This window comes from Folsomia candida, unplaced genomic scaffold, assembly GCF_002217175.1.
Source record: "Folsomia candida strain VU population unplaced genomic scaffold, ASM221717v1 Fcan01_Sc006, whole genome shotgun sequence".
Lineage (NCBI taxonomy): Eukaryota > Metazoa > Arthropoda > Collembola > Entomobryomorpha > Isotomidae > Folsomia > Folsomia candida.
The window spans coordinates 6,476,008-6,494,380 of record NW_019091198.1 but is presented as its reverse complement, the minus strand read 5'-3'; the positions used below and the strand labels follow the sequence as shown (position 1 = coordinate 6,494,380).

Below are 18,373 nucleotides of genomic sequence, written 5' to 3'. Positions count from 1 at the left end.
TCTTCTCGTATCAGATGAGCACATCTTGAATATGCATAGAAAATGGGCACGAAAAAGCCAAGATTTCGCAAACAAGTAAAATAAACAAGAGATAATTTTGTGATAATTGGAGAAAAAGTCAATGATGGATGAGCCTTGTTATTCGTCTATTGGTTATCAGCCTCAACAGCTCCTTAAAGTTTGTATTAATTAGACTTGCACACACTGCCAACACTTGTTAGCAGGACGGGCTCAATATCTTAATGTCCATCTGCAGCCCAACAAGGGAAATGCAGCAAGTCGACGAACATATGCATGGGAAACTTTATACGTATTATTATTACATATCGTCATTATTATTAGCCGAACATTTGTCAAGATTCTGGAATACTCACTTGAAAAAAAACAGAGCAATTTATACGTCCACAGCTTGAGTGAAACATGTAATTGTCCATGCAACTCCTGTTCTTACGGACACTTTTTCTATCATCTTTATAAAATGCATTCGAATATAGAGGTATACACATCAGGATGGAATTGGTTGCCAGAAAATATCAGCACTGCATATCAATTACATCCATTGACGTCTGTAAACAATTAAAGAACACGAACACGACGGTATGGCAGATAAATGTATTGAAGATTTAAAACATCACTACTGCTCAGCATTTAAACAATAAACACCTAATAATAGGCTAGGACACCCATCATAAACCATTTAAGTGGCATCATGCGTTTCATACGTTTACGATCTGCTCCAACCCACAACCATTATCAGTTTCAACGCCGTGCTGTGCAGTGTGTTCCTTCCTTCTTTATTTGTATTATTATTGGTGTGTAGCAGTAGTAGCCCACGAGAAGAAGGCGAAGGATATGAATGAATCTTGTTAAAAGTAAGAGGACCACGGGCGGGACAGGAGATGAATTTTATTTCCAGTGATGATTTATTCCATCAACATCTTAGGTGGTCGTTACTAATTCTGGAATAACGTGTAGTCAGCAAACTTGAACATCAAGTCATCAAATGGAGAAACAACAAGTCCTAAATGTACATATGCCGTGGTAACAATACGCCAAGTTGAAACCTTTTAATAAGTCCCCTGGACTGACGTTGACCATCATATTGACCATTTCAACTCGTGGAGATCATTTTTCATACGTGTCATCGTCCATCGAAAACCATAATTGAAGGCACCCATGGAGTTTTTTCAAAGCAATTACAGTAATTCAAACATTTTACAATGTGTTTAGCTTTTAATATATTTGTATGTAGATGGAGGCTTCACGAAAAAGTGGTTGTACGAATTTGAATGTTTGGCTCATTACAATTGCAAAATTATTTTGAGCAAGAAAATTTTCACGAAAAAGCAATTTTTTTCTTCTTCAGCTATGTATGGAAAGAATGAGATTCATAGTATCTTAGGTAAATCAGTCGAGTGGGGACTTATCATCCTTTTGTGTTGTTTATATTTGTTTTATTCAATGACCAGCAAATTTGAGTAAATATGTTTTATTGTTTGTGTGTGCTTGAAATGATTTGAAATCGAGGACCCAGCCAACCGCACCTTTTGGTTGTTGGTGCTGTGTCGAGGAGGAGATGATAGATCCCTGCTGCTATGAAATCGCATATCCTCATTTCCATTCTCATCTCCAGTCGACCCCAGCCAACCTCGATATGATAACATCACATCAGGACTCAGACGGTCGACGACGAGAACCTGTGGATCTCACAATATGGACGCGTCGTTTCGTCCACAGTAATAATAATAGAGCACATAACTCCAATCAAACAGTATTCTTTTTTACATACACGATGAGGCTGAAGCAGCAGTATTTAAATTGATATCAAACTATGTCGAGGTTTAAATAAAGCACATGGAATAATATGTAATAACTGTTTGCGGTTAAAAACATCTACCCGTTGTGGTTACATATGTATGTATATTTATTGTCGAGTTTCTTTGTCTCATGCTCTTACAAACCCAACCTACATGAAATATGCGTACGTCTTGTTGTGTACTCTTTTTGCAATAAGAGTATCTTAATATAATCTGTAATGGGACGAAAGATTTACTACTTACTTATTTAACTGATCATCTCAAAGATGTTTCTCATTCATAAAGTAAGCAAATTCTGTGTGAAAAAACGTCTCCCACCGCTACTTCATCATTTTAGGCATGCATGTACATACATTCACATGAATAGAATTTTTAGCAGAATATTTACGAGTATTTACTACGAATATTTACACATGTCTTGTGATGAACTGATTTAAAATAGGACGAGAAAGTGCGCATAATACGATTACCGTGTCGTTGTACATGAGAAAGGTAAAATTGTAATTGACAAGCGGCGAAAAGATGTTCATTACACGGGGTCAAAATGAATTAAATTAAACTGAAGGGAAGATGAGAGAGATAATGACAGGTGGATGGGCAAGGAAGAGCAGAGTAAGTAAATCAGTTCGTTAACAAGACAAGACTTACCTTCTCCCTCCAAACCAATCCAAGGGCTCTACTTCATCCCATCCTACTTTCAGGGCCCAGTCACTCACCCAAGTCCTTCTCTCTCCTAATGAACTCTTTCTCCCCTCAAACAAATTAAGACCAATTCCGCACAGGAATACATACGCCATGGAAGAAATCTGTGCCCTACTCCTGCCGCTTCTGCGCTATTCCTTATTACTGCCATTGTCTTAACCCAAGACTTTTCTGGTTTCAGGAAAATGCATTAATTTCAAGGAAGAAAGAATTTAATAGCGGAGTAAACTGTTTTGTGGGGAGTATGAGTTATATGACAAGTGACCACAACAGTAAGCCAGAGTGGATATATGCGCTTGGCATGCATCGAATACTTTGATGTCCACGACCCGTCATCGCGTCTCCATCTCGAGCTTTCTGGTGGTGAAGAATCCACTGAATGTGCACTTTCGTATTATTGTACGACGTCAAACCAACCAAACCACCATATCAAATTCTTGGAGACTCATGAAACAATGAAACGACACGACTAATAATAAAAGCAACTTTGATGAAAAATCCACAACCCATGCGCTGGAACGTACAAGATAACACTAAAATGAATGACAAAGTAGTGTTCATGCATACATGTGTAGCATAAGTCCTGGATTTACCTACCGTGCGGGCATACAAACTTCATACGAAGGATCAACTATGGAGTGATGAGAAGTAAACAATCATTATCTAGAGTACAATTAGTCCGTCATGTGGTAATAAAAAGATGAAGCAAGTTTGAGATGATTTATGAAATGTTGGATTATTAGGTTCTTGACATTCTCATGCACAGACTTTTCTTCTGCTGTGGCCTGACTCTTGTTACTTACTGTACAGGCGAACAAGCTGTCAAAACTCAAGCCTGCACCACTAATAGATTACTACCAACCTACCCGTACCACCACATTACTGTACTGCATAAATACGAGATAAATGCGATTAGTTTGGAGGAAGAAGAAGAAGATAGCCGCAAATAAGGAACACACAGACAGAGACTGGGGCTGAATAATGAGTGACTGAGTGCACATCGGTCTCGAATGTTTTTGAGACATGACCACCACTGCTCTGAAACAAATGAGAGTAGTATCATGCCCACCGAGTAAGTCCGGTCGGTCGTACATCAAAAATTCATGGAGAAGGCAGCGACAAAGGAAGAAGCCCATCAACTTATGCACCTGGAGGAATGCACAAGAATTTTCTCTCTCAGGTAGTCTGCTGCATTTGCTTCAGCGTGGAATTTTTCCCTCAACTGTCCCACAGGAATGAATCAAAATACTCATTTACGTCCATCCATAAACTTATGCACACATACATATCGTATATTTATTTATGTGGCCGGTTATTCAACAACAGCGAGAAGAAGAGTGGACGGATGAGTGGTCCGATTCCACCCATAAATCACCCCCTCTCTCCCAACTTTTCCTCTTCTTTCTCATCCCTATCATTATCAAGGATGGGAAATTGAATAAATCTCAAAACTTGAAATATGTGTTAAATATGTGGATGGTGCATACGCGGCACATAAATGAGCACACGACAAGATTCATACACAGTTTAAGTAGGTAAGATACACGGAGAGTGATAATAGGTTTGGATCACACACAGCCATGGAACAATTATTATTATTGGAGGAGAAACTGGTTGGATGGAAATCTGTCTCTTCACCAATTTGCGCCCATCCATCAAAATATCTCCACAATTTTTGACACGAGGACCAACCCCCATGCAGATTTACGCCAGGCCGCCCACCTCTCCGTCCCACCAGTGCAACGCCATGCAAGCTAGAAATATTTTACCTCCAATTCAAATTACTCAAGATAAATATGATGACCCATTTCAGCATTTACAACACATCACGTGTACCTTGCTTTAAAGTGGATGTGTGGAGAAGATGTGAGTCCAGTAGTGCACAGTAAATGCATGAATCTTCGTATTTCTTCAAGATATTAAAAAACTTTAAAGTTTTCAAAGCCCATGCAGTAATAATAATGTATCATCATTATCCGTGCTACTAATTGCAATTGCCACACGGATTGCTTTCACATATATGCAAGTAGCTCTCACCATCCATTCATCAATCAATCCTAAACAAATTTCACTTAACAAATCTTGAGCCTGCATCAAAGGTAATGTCATCCATTCCAATGAGCAGCCAGGTATAATCACGTTTCAATTTGCTTGGTCTCAGAAGCGTTTAACTTATCCATAAAATCTTTGTGAGGAAAGAGTAAATTAAATCTTACTGCTTCTAATTGAACCCCTTGGTCTCAATGGGAAGACCCTTCTCGTTCGAGTAAAGAAATGCTCATTAGTTGGACCATCCAACCCTTTGAAGGAATAAGCAAACAACTAATAGATAATGATGGGATGCAGTATATGCACATGGTTTGGCTGTAAGATTGCCCAACTCCTTGATTATGACTGCAGATTGAAACCACGCTAATACTCATTATGTTTTGAAGTATTAATTACTTTCCCTCTCCGAATGTGAGTAATCATTAAATATCTGTTGTTTGAAATTCGCAATGCAAATGTAAATAAAGCAAGCAGCATTGTGATGAAATTGCATAACTTGTATAAAACCCAGTGCTTACCTCGGCATCTATTTTCTTGAATTCGTCATCATCTTCATCAACTTCAAAGTATAATTCGTTCGAAGTAATGGAGACAATTCCGGGAGAAACAACGCCAGGAGATATAAGTCGAGCTTTGGTACTAATATTTACTGGGCCTGCAAAATTGGCAAATGTTAAAATGAGCTCCAATTTCATGAAATCCAATTTAATGGCAAGTAATAAGGAGGAGTAAGTCAGTCGAATATAATATTTCAATATTTGCTCACCAACTAAATCTAGATCCAATTCCCTGTCGTCAGAGAGGAGTTCATTGTCATCCATCAAGTCATTGGACTGAATAGGTTGCTGTGATCTGTTAGCGGCCAAATGTGTGTGGAACTCTTCTTTTGCCTGGAGAAATTACAATTATGAGTTATTCCGAGCATATCTATTTTTCATTTGAATTATCAGAATTGATTATTAACCTGTAGGATTGCATCTTCCGGAAGGCCGTGTTCTAAAGCTGCCTTTAAAGTTGCTTCAGGATGACTAGACCCGTATGGGTTACGAACAAAGCGTTTTCTACGTCGAGCATCATCTTCCCATGCGTCAAGTTTCCAGAATTCGACCACATGCTCTCTAAATTAGAAATATCGATGTATAGTTTTTCAAAATAAATTTAACCGTAGAAATAGAACTGATTGTGAATCTTATTTCTTACGTATTTTGATCATATCCCCAAGCTCCATGTTTATTAGAAATTATATTTATTGTCTTTTCAAGAACTTTGGCCGCAATGACATTGTCCCTTCGTCGGGCAGCAGTGATCAAATGGTCACACATTTTCTCCTCCTCCTTCCGTTCCATCAATGTCTGGTTGCATAATGTTTGCTGTAATGAAAATAATTATTCGGGTTAAATAGGTTCACCATTGATTGAATAAATTAGACATTTCATTTAAATAAAGCTCCTTACTTCAAATTCTGCGTGCTTCAAAACGTCATCTGCTCTCATTCTATTCAAAATGAATTCGGCTTCATTGGCAACTCGGACAATGTGGTCCTTCATGGCATGCGACAGCAGCCTCCCTTCGTTGATCAACTCAATGAAGGCTAAGCCGGCATGTTTTTGTAGCGAATTCTGCCATTCTTGAGAACAAAGCAGCATGACCAACTCCACAACGGATGTACTATTTAAAGTTGTAATTGTACCTTACATATTTGCTTAATGCATCTATATTTATATTATAAATTTCCTTAGTAAATTACCTATGCTTAAAAGTTGTAAGACCTAAAAATTCAAAAAGCAACACTTTTATAAATGGAAAATTGTGAGCCACATACAAAAGTCATGAAATTACCCTCAGACAATAATTCCTGCCCGTGGGAACCCAGAAGAGTTTTTGACAAAAATGGAGCAAAATCGACCATGATTTCTCTCAGTAGTGGACAAACTGAGCCAAGTGCGGCTTCTAACTTTTGGGTTAAATTCGACTCTCGAGCAGGCGTTGGAAGGGGAAATCCTTCGGTGGACATCAACGGTTTAATGTTTAGCTCTTCAGCTTTGGGCACTACAGATGTGGACGCGTTACTCCCAGAATTGTGCATTGGTGAACCACTTACGACACTAATTTGAGCTTGTGGTTTTTCGCCACGGTCCATCCCATCTGTGCGTGTCATATTTCAGTGTTAATAAGGAACGTAGGTTACAAATACGTGCAAATAAGTGTATGCTAAATCCACTCGCTATTCACCTTTCTCTTCGGTTTTTTTCAGATTGGTTTCACTGTCATCATTTAAGCTGACATCCGTCCAACTGTCCTCTGCTTTCTTTTCGTCAGTTGTCTCATTTCCAGTGAAGCCTGGATTATTCATGTCCTCAATAGACTTCTGGGAGGAGACGTCACTCATTGGATCATCACTCTGCATATAAATCGTGCAATAATGTTAAAATGTTCTTTGTACATGCAAGCAGCAAATTAATTTGAAAAATTGTCACAAAACTGCATGGTAAATTAACAAACCTTTAAAGTAATGTTAGGAGACTTTGAGGGCTCTTCTCCACCGCTATGCTCTTTGGTCTCGGTCTGTGATACGTGAGATATTTTAGCACTGGTCACTTTAATACGTGTGTTTTTATGTATAGTATTTAATTGATACCTTTGCCGACGATCCACTTATGCTTCCCTCATCCGCAGATTCGTGGTCAGTATTGGAATGCCCAGAACCTTTGAGAAGGTTGTGTGGGTCGACATCAGTGTGATTTTCCAGTGAATTTCGCCCATTTTCATCCTCGGCTGAAACAGTTTATCAGATAAAAGTTAAGGAACACTGACGAAAAGTGCACATCAGAAACGTTATAAATTTATTAGGTATACGGATTGTTAATTGATTAAATAACATCACAACGCCCAGGTTCACAATGGCATTAATGAGGCAACGACAAGCTGGTTCTACTACTTCTGACCTCTACATACACATTCGACATAGGTGCATTTACATTAAACCGTCTACACACGTCAACGCCAAAAGTACCTTGTGAAGACAATTTATGAGACAAGACAGTTGCAGAGGAGGAAGAGAATGAAGGAGGAGACTGAGTTAATGTCGGGAGATACTGTGGAAAAATGTGATTTGTCCACTTTGGGTATAAAGGTCGCTGGGAACCATATTTAGTGCTCCGCACTACACACACATAAAATTACTATTAATAATAATGAGACAATCCAATACTTCTTTCTTCGTCAGTTAGTGAGTGTACATGAGTGAGGCTATTATGTAACTAATAGTTTTACATGTATTTACATGTTATCACTGAATATTGCTAGATAATGCTACATTTTTATATATATTCTAGTTTCTCGATAGGATTACGACATTCGCCGCCATATTTATCATACGACATACATACCAGAAAGAATGGACGACGAGGTCCCGTTCGTTATGGGGTGCGACCCTGAAGGACAGGAGGAGTCCGTCATTTGGGGTACTGGACTTGACGATGGCGTTGGCGTAGGCTCTAAAATGTCTCGATACTTTGAAACCATCAAAACGGAAATGAAATATACGATTGCCAACGAAAGAAATTGAGCTTGCTTTGTTTCCTCCTAAAAATTGAATAATAATATTTCATTAATTCCTTTTAATGAGATGATCAGAAATATTTATTTGTAAGTAATTCTGCTCACAATATCACGATAAATCACTGCTCTGAGTCGGTTAACATCCATGTCCTGTAGCAACTTTTCAGGATCTTTAACAGGACTATTTTGAGTTGCCAGATTTTCAACAATGTTCTAAAATAAGAAATATTTCATTTCACATTTCTCAGACACGGTTAATTTTTCCTTTGTGCTATACAATTTGCTTTAGTTTGGTTTGTTACCTTTGGGGATGCTTGGGCTCCTCGGATCAACGAATGGAGATGGGCCACTTTTGCGGGTATTGTGGACCCATTACCACCGCAGTATCCTCCAGTTTGTTGAATTCTAAGGCGCTCCTTACACTCCAGACAATTTCGGACGGCACTCGTACACACAAGTCTGAGACATTGTCGTAAAATTCCTCCGTTGGACATATTTTTCTCTGACTCAAGTTCATTAAAATTCAGGGAGCTAGAAAAAAATGAAGAAATGCCATCATTAAACTTGTTATTAAAAATAACTAATTATAGCCAAGTAATAGTGGTTTAGGGACGATTATGTAGGATATTTACATGAGTTTAGTCTACTTAAAAAAATTTAGTGCCAAAGGGAGAAAAGCTTGGACCATGTCGTTTAACGAAACACCATCTTTTAATATTTATATCCTGGGAAGTTCAAAAACCCACCTCGCAAATATCAGAACGTCCGCCATGTTCACTAATCGCTGCAGGAAAGATACTGCGACTTCAATCGGCATCCCTTGCGTTGGTTCAATTACGTCCAAATCACTCTGCAAAGGGGTTACAAGTTTATAGATACATTTTTAACAAGTTTATTAAATACTTAATGATTTTCATTAAATAATATATGTTTAAATGCAACTCATTTTGACTTACGTTTGGAGATGTGGCAGACGCCAGTAAAGGAAGAAGCCCACCACACGCGATTATCAAGTTATCCGCCAATTGGGAAATCAAATGGACCGTGTTGACCACAAAGATGGTGTTTTCTCCAGTGTTCACAAAATCCAGGACAGATTTCGTGGAGTGACTGGAAGAAGATGATAGTTTTACAATAGCACATTAATGACTTGATAATATTTATTTTAAAAGTGCTGAATCGCATATTTAATACGTCCGTACCTTCTCCACACTTGTATGTCCGTCTCGAGAGAAAAGAGCACATCGGAAAGAAGTCTTTGATGAATGTAGGACCTAATGAAAAAAACGGGAAATCAATCGGGTTAAGAGGTTACCACAATGCAATTCTTTTGGCATTAAGTTTTTAAAAAGCAAAAATTTGTGTACCAACCATTTAAATTCCGGAATTCTAAATGGAGACACGTTAGAAAATAGCATACAGTTAATATCGTTCTCAATGTTATTTCTTTTTAACATTTGAATCTTACCTAAATGGAGGGTGAGACGGTCCTGGATTAAATAAATGACGACCTCCGTGATGGAATGTAGCAGATTTTCTCCTTTCACCTGAACCACCACCTAAAACACGAATGTAAACCCTCCTTATAATTTATTCACACAAATTGTACACCACTGTACTACTCCCAAAGTGAGAATGACCACACTGGTACCAGCTCCAGTGTCATTCGCACGAGAAACTAAAAAGAAAACACAATGAAATGCAATGCACGCACCTTCTTCATTGGTTTGGGTTTGGGCTGCAGTAGAACTTCGTTTAGTTTCTAGCTCATCTTCGTCATCAAGAACTTCTGCTGCAGACCTTCGTTCCTTGTCGCCACCAACAGAGTCGTCAACACCACTAATCACCTCCGTGTTAACTGCGACGGACAAGATTTCTTCAGCCTTGGACGAGTTAATAGGACTACGTTTGGGAGACTTTGACATTTTAGACTCATCTGGATTGATCCACTCCATCTTGTCCAAAGAAACCAACGTGGAACCATCTTGCTGAGAACCCACGTGGTGAATTACATTGTCGTCACAGGGCGAATGTGGAGAATGAGGAATACCATTTTCCTGTATAATTTCTACCTCTGGTACAGATGGTGAAAGTGGTTGATTATCCATTTCTTCATCATCGTCTTCCGTTTCTGGACCAACGACTGGCTTAGTTCCAGTCGTCTCATCGTCACTTCCTAAACAATTTGAAGTAAACTCTTTTGCAGGGGAGGAGGCAACGGATGCCTCAGACGTCTCATCTTGACTTTCCGATAAGGCTTTACCGGAGCCATCCAACTTTTTCTCTGGCGACAAACCACCATTTGTCAAAGCTGCCTCATTTGACTCAATTTTGGAAGATTTCGACTTGCAAAATCCCGAGTCACCTTCATCATCTTCCGGTTCGGTGCTTGACTTTCCATTGATTCCGTTCTTGACTGGGGAATATGGGACTGAAGAAGAATTTTTCTCAAAGTCTATATCATTCTCAGAATTATTTGGCATCTCTGGTTCCGTTGAGCAAGTGTCATTTTCAGGTTCCTCTTCCACACAGTTTACGCTAGTTGTCTTATCATCATCACCATCCTTACAACCTACAATATTCAGGGGGAGAGGGTTCTCGGGGTCTGAAATAATTTTGCTTTCCTTAGTAGTATCACAGTCTTGTATATTTTTATCCTCTTCCTCTTCCTCCTCCCTCTCGCCTTCTGCATCCCCTTCTTTGGAAATATTTTTATCAAGTTTTTCTTTAAACGGACTACTTTCTCCCACCACCACTGCTGTTGCCTCCTCATCCTCTGCCAATGGGATGGTTGGTTTGGTTACTACTTTTTCCGTGGTTGCTTCATCAGCAGAATCGAATTCATCGGACTTAATTTCCCGATCCTCTGTCTCAGTGCCAGATTTGTTTTCTTCATCAGCAGTTTCGGTGAGCTCCTCTTCTGCCTCGTTGCCCGAAAGGTCATTCGTTACATCGGTCACCGTAATTGTGCCGACGACGTCTTCTCCGGATTCAAATTCGTTTATGGGCGGCTGATCCCACCCAGAAATGGTACTTATTGGACGTTGCTGACGGACGGCTGGGTCAGTAATATTATCCGTTTGTCGGCGCTCATAATGTTCATACATTTGCGTGAATTGTAAACGAAACTCTTCATAGGACACTTTAGAATGAACGATTGCTAGCGTATCTACCCATACTCTCCAACCTCCATACTCGTACTTTATGGCGTGATGAAGCAGCATACGAAACAGGGAGTAAACCATGTCGGAAATCTTTTGCTCCTCAATATTCTTGGGATGAATGTACGCCAGAGAAATGAGCCATTCCTGTGGAAAGGTGTGAGAGTAAAAAGTCAAGTCTTTGAACATTTCGACGAGTGACGACAATGGTTTTTTATGACTCTTATCCCTACAAATATTCATTCGTATGTACATACCTGCCAGACAGACATTTGCAAAACTGTTCGACGGTTTTCACGATTATGATTGCACAGAAGTGTCATGTCCGAGAGAAAGAGCTTTTTAACATCCAGAAGTACTTCAGTCTGTTTGGATTGTCGTATCAGCGTCGCAACCACTTTCAGAATCACTGAGAAACAAAAACATGGGCCATAATATAAGTAAATTATACACAAGTAAGCGTCCAACCATAATAAATGCAACGAATGAATGAATGAGTATGTTGAACCTACTTGGATTCTCCAACCTGTAGTTTGACTCTGGTTCGGTGTGCTTGGAATACAATATCTGTTGACTTATATGTTCCGTAAGAATCTATAACAAGGGCAGTTTAACAGCATGAGTTTTAAAGATTAATGACGATAAAATGTGCTACTTTGCATAGCATTTCAACGGTCTGGTCGTATGCATACCTCATATAGCACGTTGTAGGTTGGAAGACTGAGGGACTCTTCTTGAATACATGAGGATAAAAAAATAATCAAATAAAATGTGTAAAATGAAAATGCAAGTTCAAAATTATGTATCAAACTTACCGTGAACAAGGAGTCGTTCGGCGAGGAGCGTGTACAAGTTGTGAGGACTCATCACGTCGTACTTTCTCCTGCAGAAAACAACCAAACCACGCATTTAGACATGATAATAGGATCAATAACCCGGCCCTGCCTGACTGCTCCGAAGTAATGGGTATAACTTCGTCGAGCTGAGAATCGGATAAAGTTGAACTGACGGAGTGAGTGAGCTAATGGGCTCCACTTTCTCCGCTTATTCCCCGCTCCTCCTGTTTACAGAGCGCGGAGAAAGTGAGTGCTTTGTTTGTGCATCGTTTTGTTGTGGCCGGAGCAGAAGATTTGATAGCATGAGTTATGACTTGTCTCTTGACTCCTCTCTCCATGTAGATGATTATAAGATGTGGATATAACCAAACATGGGAGAAATAGCTGGCTCATAACTATCCCAGGCCTCCCACTTTTATACGTATTGGGAGGAGGACGTTAAGCTTAAACTATATGATTCATAGGGGCTCAGAAAACACAACTTTTCGACTGGATGTTGGATCACTCATGCAGAAAATCCGTCGAGTGCATTCCATACAATGGCAAGCCAAGCATCATCGGCGTACATCTCTCTCTTTTTCTCTCAGATGAATCTCTCCAGAAAATGTTGATTTTTTTTCTCTTTGCTCTTGCATCTCCACTCAGCATAATAAGTTAAGAAGAGTTCTTTTGTATCGAATTACCATTATTCTGCACAATCGTCTCATTATTCTCGCACTTGCACTCTGCTTGAGTATCTCGTGTATACTGCTTGTTTGGATGCGTACTTGATACAATAGTGCTCGTCCTAATACTTATGCGGTATCGGAATGATCGAAATCAATCACACCCACCATCAGCATCCATACGCTGTTTTAGAGTTATTTTCGTTCTAAATTCCTAATCAAATGGGGAATACATTACACGCCTCACTACTTTCTTTTGGATAAAAGAGTAACAAAACTTAGCGCTAGGCATACTCTGCTTCTGATAATATATTTACTTTCTCTCCATTACGGACAACTTAAGAATCAGATGGAAAAACTCACTTGTGGGTGCTCCGACAGAGGAAAAACCCAAGAAGTTTCAACGCCTGTAGACGAATGAGTTGAGACTCTGAGGAGAGAAGTTTGAACACAGCACGCACTCCGTTTTTGGCATCAAAGGCTGGGACAAGTGACGACGGATGTTCCGACATCAAGGAGATCAACATTTGCAGAACATCGTGGAGATTGTCATCCTACAAACAATAAAGAGTTGAGCGATCTGTATCATCGTCTCTTGTTTCCATTTCTCCCCCTGATCGGCAACGGGTTGGGTCTTTGTTACAAGGCAAAATTTTATTGCTCACTTTGACTAAGCAATTGTGGTCACTGTGGTTTAGCGACTGGCTTGAAATTCCGGACATTGTGTCGAGAATTGGAAATAAGTTTGCTCAAATTCACGAAACTAATGTGGTGGAGGTGGTGGGGAGACAACGGGGGGTTTGGTTTCGGTTACTCACCTCATTCACCGTCGATAGATAATTTAGAATGCTCTGGAGCTCATCTTCCTTGACGCCATTGCCGATAAGGATTAGTTGTTTGAGAAAAAGGAGAATATAAGCTCGTATTGCAATGATGTCATCGGCAGGACGTGGACCATCTGAAATTCAACCGACAAGGGGAGTCTCATAAATTATTCTGCACTGTCGTAAACCCATGTGGAGTGGATAAGTAACAACTGGTTGGTTGGTTGGCGGACTGCTGGTGTCCGACCAAAGAAGGAAACAAACAGCTTTCGAACCAAAAGGGTATAAATTCTCTTGGCTCACTGTTCGCTAAATACACAAGGACTCACTACTTTCCATCTCCCTCCCTGCTCACCCTTCAGCGAGGTTGAGGTTGAGTGAGCCAATATCCAAACAGGATAACACCAAATACTTGCAAAACTAACTACAAATTGCTCCCTCAACGAGTACGTATGTCTGTACGTACGTACAACTTTATTCTCTCCAGGATCCAAATAAACTGCATATAACTCTATAAAAGCCACCAATTTGATGTCTAAACGTACAATTCCCTTTCCAAACTTGCACTTAATCCCATCTTTTATACACAAATTTCACTACTTTCATTCGGGTGACTTTTCCTCGACAACTTTTTGGTGGCGTACATACATGCATAAGTACTTATGCAAATGTAAAATTCCAAACAAAACTAGTCGACTTAATTAATGACGCTTCTCTATCCTTGCTGCATATCATTATAAAAAGGTGAAAGGTCATCTGACAGCGATATGCATAAGTAAAAGTGGTCCATACGTGTTGGTACATATTTACATATTTTGGAGACCATTAAGCGGACATATAAATAAATACATGTATTAAAAACCCACCGAGACCTTTGGGAGCGATGCCTGACTTGTCCTTGGGGTTTGCAACCCAGTAATAGTATTTTAGGGTGTGCATAGTCTGGAGAACGGTGCTAATGCGTCGTACATTGGAGTAGATTTGTGTATCTGCAAGGAACTCGGTGGCCAGGTAAGAGTACAGCTTCACTGTTAAGACAAAGCAAGCAAACAAACCAGTAATTAGTGGAATTCTTTTCGAATGTAGCATGATGAGTAAAATTGATTCGACATTTAAAAAGTGTGGCGCAAAAATAGTAGTAGTAGTAATGGAACTTGAAGACATGCCATTGCAGGTTAACATTATGTGAAGTTCATAAATAAGGATTACATAAGTGAGACATACTTTGCACTTGCACAGGGGTATAGATCCACAGGGCTGGATTGAACAGGATGTGGTCCAACAGCTGCAATATGAATACAAACGATTTTTCAATCCATCTTTATTTATTTATGCTCTGCTTTCCCTTTTTCCTCGCAAGATTGTACAACAACTTTTACCCCATCCAATATTATTATTATGACTGGTTGGGAATATTCCAGACTTTCACTCTTTGTCAAAACATTTTTCGCTGTAAAAAAATTTGAATCTCGGCTCAGAGTTTACTTTCATAGCTGCTGCTACTACTGTGCAAGAGCTCTTTATACAATCTTACAAAAATTGTTTACTTTGCGATTTTTTTCCAAGAATAACATTAAATTCTGGAGAAAGTCGAGAGTGAAAATTTTGCAAAAAAATTTATTATTTGTAAAAAAAGTCATATCTGATGATTCTATGAAACGAGTACGAGACACATCCCTCGAGAGACGTGTATGTAGTCCGTCGGCCGTCTTTTCTGCATTGTACGTCAGACGACAAGGGAGGAGGAGGACCAAATTGAGAAAAATGGGCAGCTTCTTCAGAAGGAATGCCACAAAAGCTTACTTGTTTAAGGAGTAGTTCGCTGTTGGCATTTGGACAGCAGGTAACCTGTTGAATAAATTTAATACAGTTATTTAGTTGAAATTGAAATGTAAAATGTAAATTAAAAATATAAATAAAGCACATCTTTCGCAATTGAAGCGAGTGAACGGAAAATCAAAGGCAGAGGTCAATGACCTTCGCTCCGTCATTTTCATTTAATTTAACTTATTTCAACTTGTAATATATTGTCTGATTGACATATTAATAGTATTTATCCTTAACAAACTACCCATTTGTACCAAATATAATACTCACCAGGTATTTGGTGAGTTGAAGGAAAGACGACAACACTTGAATAGTGAGATGCTCTCTGGACGCTCGCTGGAGCAAGTAGCTGATGACTAGGAACCCTAAAAATGAGGAAGTTTATTTATTTACATTCTCTCATGTCATTCCAATATTTCGTGTAGCTACTGCGTTGGTTGGTTCCGCGTGTCTCGGATACCCCAAAACTGAAATTGGTCTGGCGGTGGAATGTTCTCTTCATATTTACCCAGCAATCAGCCGGTGTTTTTTTTGTTAAATTGATAGATAATTATTTTCGAGTAAGTATAAATTATTGTGAATATTGTGTCTTCTCAATTTCATTGTGTTGTGGGTGGCTGAACAATAATGTGATTTTGATTTTTTTGTGTTGCAGGTAAGGAAGATGAGTGACAGTGATCGCGATGATGCATTTGTCGTAGCTGTGCCGATGAGTAAAGTTAAAATAGGTAAGTAAAATAAAGTTTACAAATTTCAGTATAATAGTAACTGTGTATCGATGGATGATGTTTTACAGCAGCTGCGCCTGCTGCTGGTTCCAGCAAAACTCCACCCACTCCAGCTTCCGCCAAGAAGAGGAAGTCGGCCACACCCACCAGTGGCAAAAACGGCGGATCCAAGAAGAAGAAGCAGGAGGAGGATGCTGATGGAGAGGTGGGTGATATTTAAAATTTGCATTGTGTGTAGTATTTCTTTTAACTAACCACACCGATGTTATTAATTAGGAAGGGGAGCCGACTGTCCGCTTTTGTCAACCTGACTCTGATGATGAAGATGAGGAATTGACTACAAGAAGGAAGTGGGCGATAGTGGAAAAGAAGGTAGATGGGAAAAGATTCTCCCCAGCACCACCCACACAGCCTGACCACCGTTACATTGGAAGGAAAATCCAGATTAGGGAAGACAAACCAATTCCAACTTGGTGGAAAATTGCAAAGGTCTTGCAAACAGAGAGGAGAATGTCTAATAAACCTGAAGGTATGAAATATTTCATCAAATGACTGGATGACTTGATTTTTAGAATATTGTTTCACACCGTTTGAATGTGTTATTTTTCGCAGACGTGACCGACAGCCCCTTGCGTCAGCTCTATTTCAAACTGGGAGCAGAGGAGGAAATGGATGAAGGGTCCCAACAATCTCAACCTTTGTCTCAGCTCACTCCTTTGACACCCGAAATCATCCCACCCAAAAACCTCATACTGACCACAGAAATTAGGGCCCGTGCTGAAGAAGAGATCCGCAAAGCAGGGAAGGAAGGGTTGGAAATTGTAGGGACAACCCTCAGGGTTGTATGTATGCCACCCAATACAGCTAAAAAACGACCATGGGAACTCTTTGCAGTTAGAGATGTGACCAGCTACCACTACATCTGTACAGCCAAGTCAAGTATGATACGCTAATAACATGTAATTCCTGACTCGTCCTAAGCAAAGCTATACTAAGAGCTATTTTGTATTTCAGACTGTTTACGATACCATGGCACTACAGTAAACCAAAATCCCAAGTGTAGTGTGCACAAGGGAAGGAAAGTTGGATTTGTTTTGCCCGAATTCACCGATGCTGCGAATAAGAAGAATGAGGTGGTGATGCACGCAATTGCATCATTTACTTTTGAAGATGCAGACGAACAAGAAAAAGAAGATAATGCAACGAAAGCATTGGGGGTCCCAGTATTAGGGATGAATCAAACGTATGGGTGGCCGTTGTACAAACAGGAACGTGAGCAATTAGGGAAACCAACCCCACAACTCCTGGAAATTAAAGAGCGGCGGCGTTACTTTATCAATGACGAGGATCTCATGTTAGCTGAGAATGAACTGATGAAAGTTTATGCAGCCAGACAAGTACGGGCTCAATAATAAGTTTACTTTCGATTTATCTATTTTTCCATTAAACTTTATATTTTGCTTTTTAGACAACTACGCTCTTCACGATGTTGTTATGGCCCGATACCACTATCAAAATCATTTGTTTAAACTTGATGATCAATCTCCCGAATGGGGCATACAGGGAATTTGTTGAAGAGATGGACTTGCATGGACTTGAGCTTAAAATTCACGACAAAATCATCCCTGACACCGCTAAGAAGTTGCAGGGCTCAGAGATACCATTCCTTCTAAAAGCCAACAAGATTGAAACAATTGGGTCTCTTCTCAAACGAGGGAAGGAGTTGAAGAAAGGAAAAGTAGCTGCATTATACTTTGTTGCTAGTCCCTTCGTAATTTATGCAGGCCAGGCTTTGAAACTTAACGTCCACACTGAAAAGCAACACCTATCGGACCCCGTAATTGATTATAAAAATAACAAAGGCGACCATCCTAACCCTCTGCTTGTCCCCATCGGAATCGTTCTTGCTGAGGACCGATACAAATGGGAGTTTATTCTTCAGATGTCTGCCCTGATCCACTCTCTTCTTCGTCTTCCTAACCGCATCAATCCAGAGATATTTGTTGGTCAGTCTCACCCAATCTGTATTAATCGCCAGGCTAACTCTACGTATTTAGATAAGAATTCTTGGGAGATTATTCATAATTACTTGATGAAACACTTTCTTGTTGATGTTTTCTTGGGTCCAAAGGGACACTAGTATATACTCTTATAGATACCAGTAACGAATGAAATGTAAATAAAAACTTTCCATTTCCTGAAC

The 18,373-nt window shown here is 39.7% G+C and overlaps 2 protein-coding genes across 4 annotated transcripts in view; one reads left to right on the top strand and one right to left on the bottom strand.

Moving 5' to 3' along the window:
- The window catches only part of LOC110851536 (neurobeachin), a 132,528-nt gene that overhangs the window by 39,862 nt on the left and 74,293 nt on the right, over positions 1-18,373 (bottom strand). For both annotated transcript variants that reach the window (XM_035852645.1, XM_035852644.1), the window contains 30 exons: positions 15,713-15,807; positions 15,419-15,463; positions 14,840-14,900; positions 14,482-14,643; positions 13,610-13,749; positions 13,155-13,345; positions 12,106-12,173; positions 11,983-12,023; positions 11,803-11,884; positions 11,548-11,699; positions 9,844-11,437; positions 9,598-9,688; positions 9,501-9,518; positions 9,332-9,403; positions 9,086-9,239; positions 8,876-8,979; positions 8,432-8,660; positions 8,235-8,342; positions 7,958-8,153; positions 7,582-7,731; positions 7,207-7,343; positions 7,071-7,133; positions 6,801-6,969; positions 6,408-6,713; positions 6,316-6,337; positions 6,023-6,236; positions 5,769-5,938; positions 5,533-5,686; positions 5,335-5,458; positions 5,087-5,223 (listed from right to left, as the gene is read on the bottom strand). In XM_035852645.1, coding sequence (XP_035708538.1) covers positions 5,087-5,223; positions 5,335-5,458; positions 5,533-5,686; positions 5,769-5,938; positions 6,023-6,236; positions 6,316-6,337; positions 6,408-6,713; positions 6,801-6,969; positions 7,071-7,133; positions 7,207-7,343; positions 7,582-7,731; positions 7,958-8,153; positions 8,235-8,342; positions 8,432-8,660; positions 8,876-8,979; positions 9,086-9,239; positions 9,332-9,403; positions 9,501-9,518; positions 9,598-9,688; positions 9,844-11,437; positions 11,548-11,699; positions 11,803-11,884; positions 11,983-12,023; positions 12,106-12,173; positions 13,155-13,345; positions 13,610-13,749; positions 14,482-14,643; positions 14,840-14,900; positions 15,419-15,463; positions 15,713-15,807 — 5,249 coding nt within the window. The remainder of the gene's footprint in view (positions 1-5,086; positions 5,224-5,334; positions 5,459-5,532; positions 5,687-5,768; positions 5,939-6,022; positions 6,237-6,315; positions 6,338-6,407; positions 6,714-6,800; positions 6,970-7,070; positions 7,134-7,206; positions 7,344-7,581; positions 7,732-7,957; positions 8,154-8,234; positions 8,343-8,431; positions 8,661-8,875; positions 8,980-9,085; positions 9,240-9,331; positions 9,404-9,500; positions 9,519-9,597; positions 9,689-9,843; positions 11,438-11,547; positions 11,700-11,802; positions 11,885-11,982; positions 12,024-12,105; positions 12,174-13,154; positions 13,346-13,609; positions 13,750-14,481; positions 14,644-14,839; positions 14,901-15,418; positions 15,464-15,712; positions 15,808-18,373) is intronic.
- LOC118435998 lies at positions 15,854-18,372 on the top strand. 2 transcript variants are annotated; one of them, XM_035852654.1, is made up of 7 exons: positions 15,854-16,002; positions 16,098-16,170; positions 16,242-16,375; positions 16,447-16,699; positions 16,783-17,109; positions 17,185-17,567; positions 17,639-18,372. In XM_035852654.1, the coding sequence occupies exons 2-7, from the start codon at positions 16,107-16,109 to the stop codon at positions 18,308-18,310; spliced, it is 1,833 nt and encodes a 610-aa protein (XP_035708547.1). In that variant the 5' UTR covers positions 15,854-16,002; positions 16,098-16,106; the 3' UTR covers positions 18,311-18,372. The 2 variants fall into 2 exon arrangements, with proteins under 2 accessions (XP_035708547.1, XP_035708546.1); XM_035852653.1 differs by having other exon boundaries at positions 15,855-16,002; positions 16,239-16,375.

What these genes read in the sequence shown, in the direction of transcription:
- LOC118435998 (XM_035852653.1), top strand. Translation starts at nt 16,107, where the DNA reads ATGAGTGACAGTGATCGCGATGATGCATTTGTCGTAGCTGTGCCGATG. An exon ending in GATGAGTAAAGTTAAAATAG is followed by an intron (nt 16,171 to 16,238) that starts GTAAGTAAAATA and finishes GATGTTTTACAG; the next exon opens with CAGCTGCGCCTGCTGCTGGT. An exon ending in CATCTGTACAGCCAAGTCAA is followed by an intron (nt 17,110 to 17,184) that starts GTATGATACGCT and finishes TTTGTATTTCAG; the next exon opens with ACTGTTTACGATACCATGGC.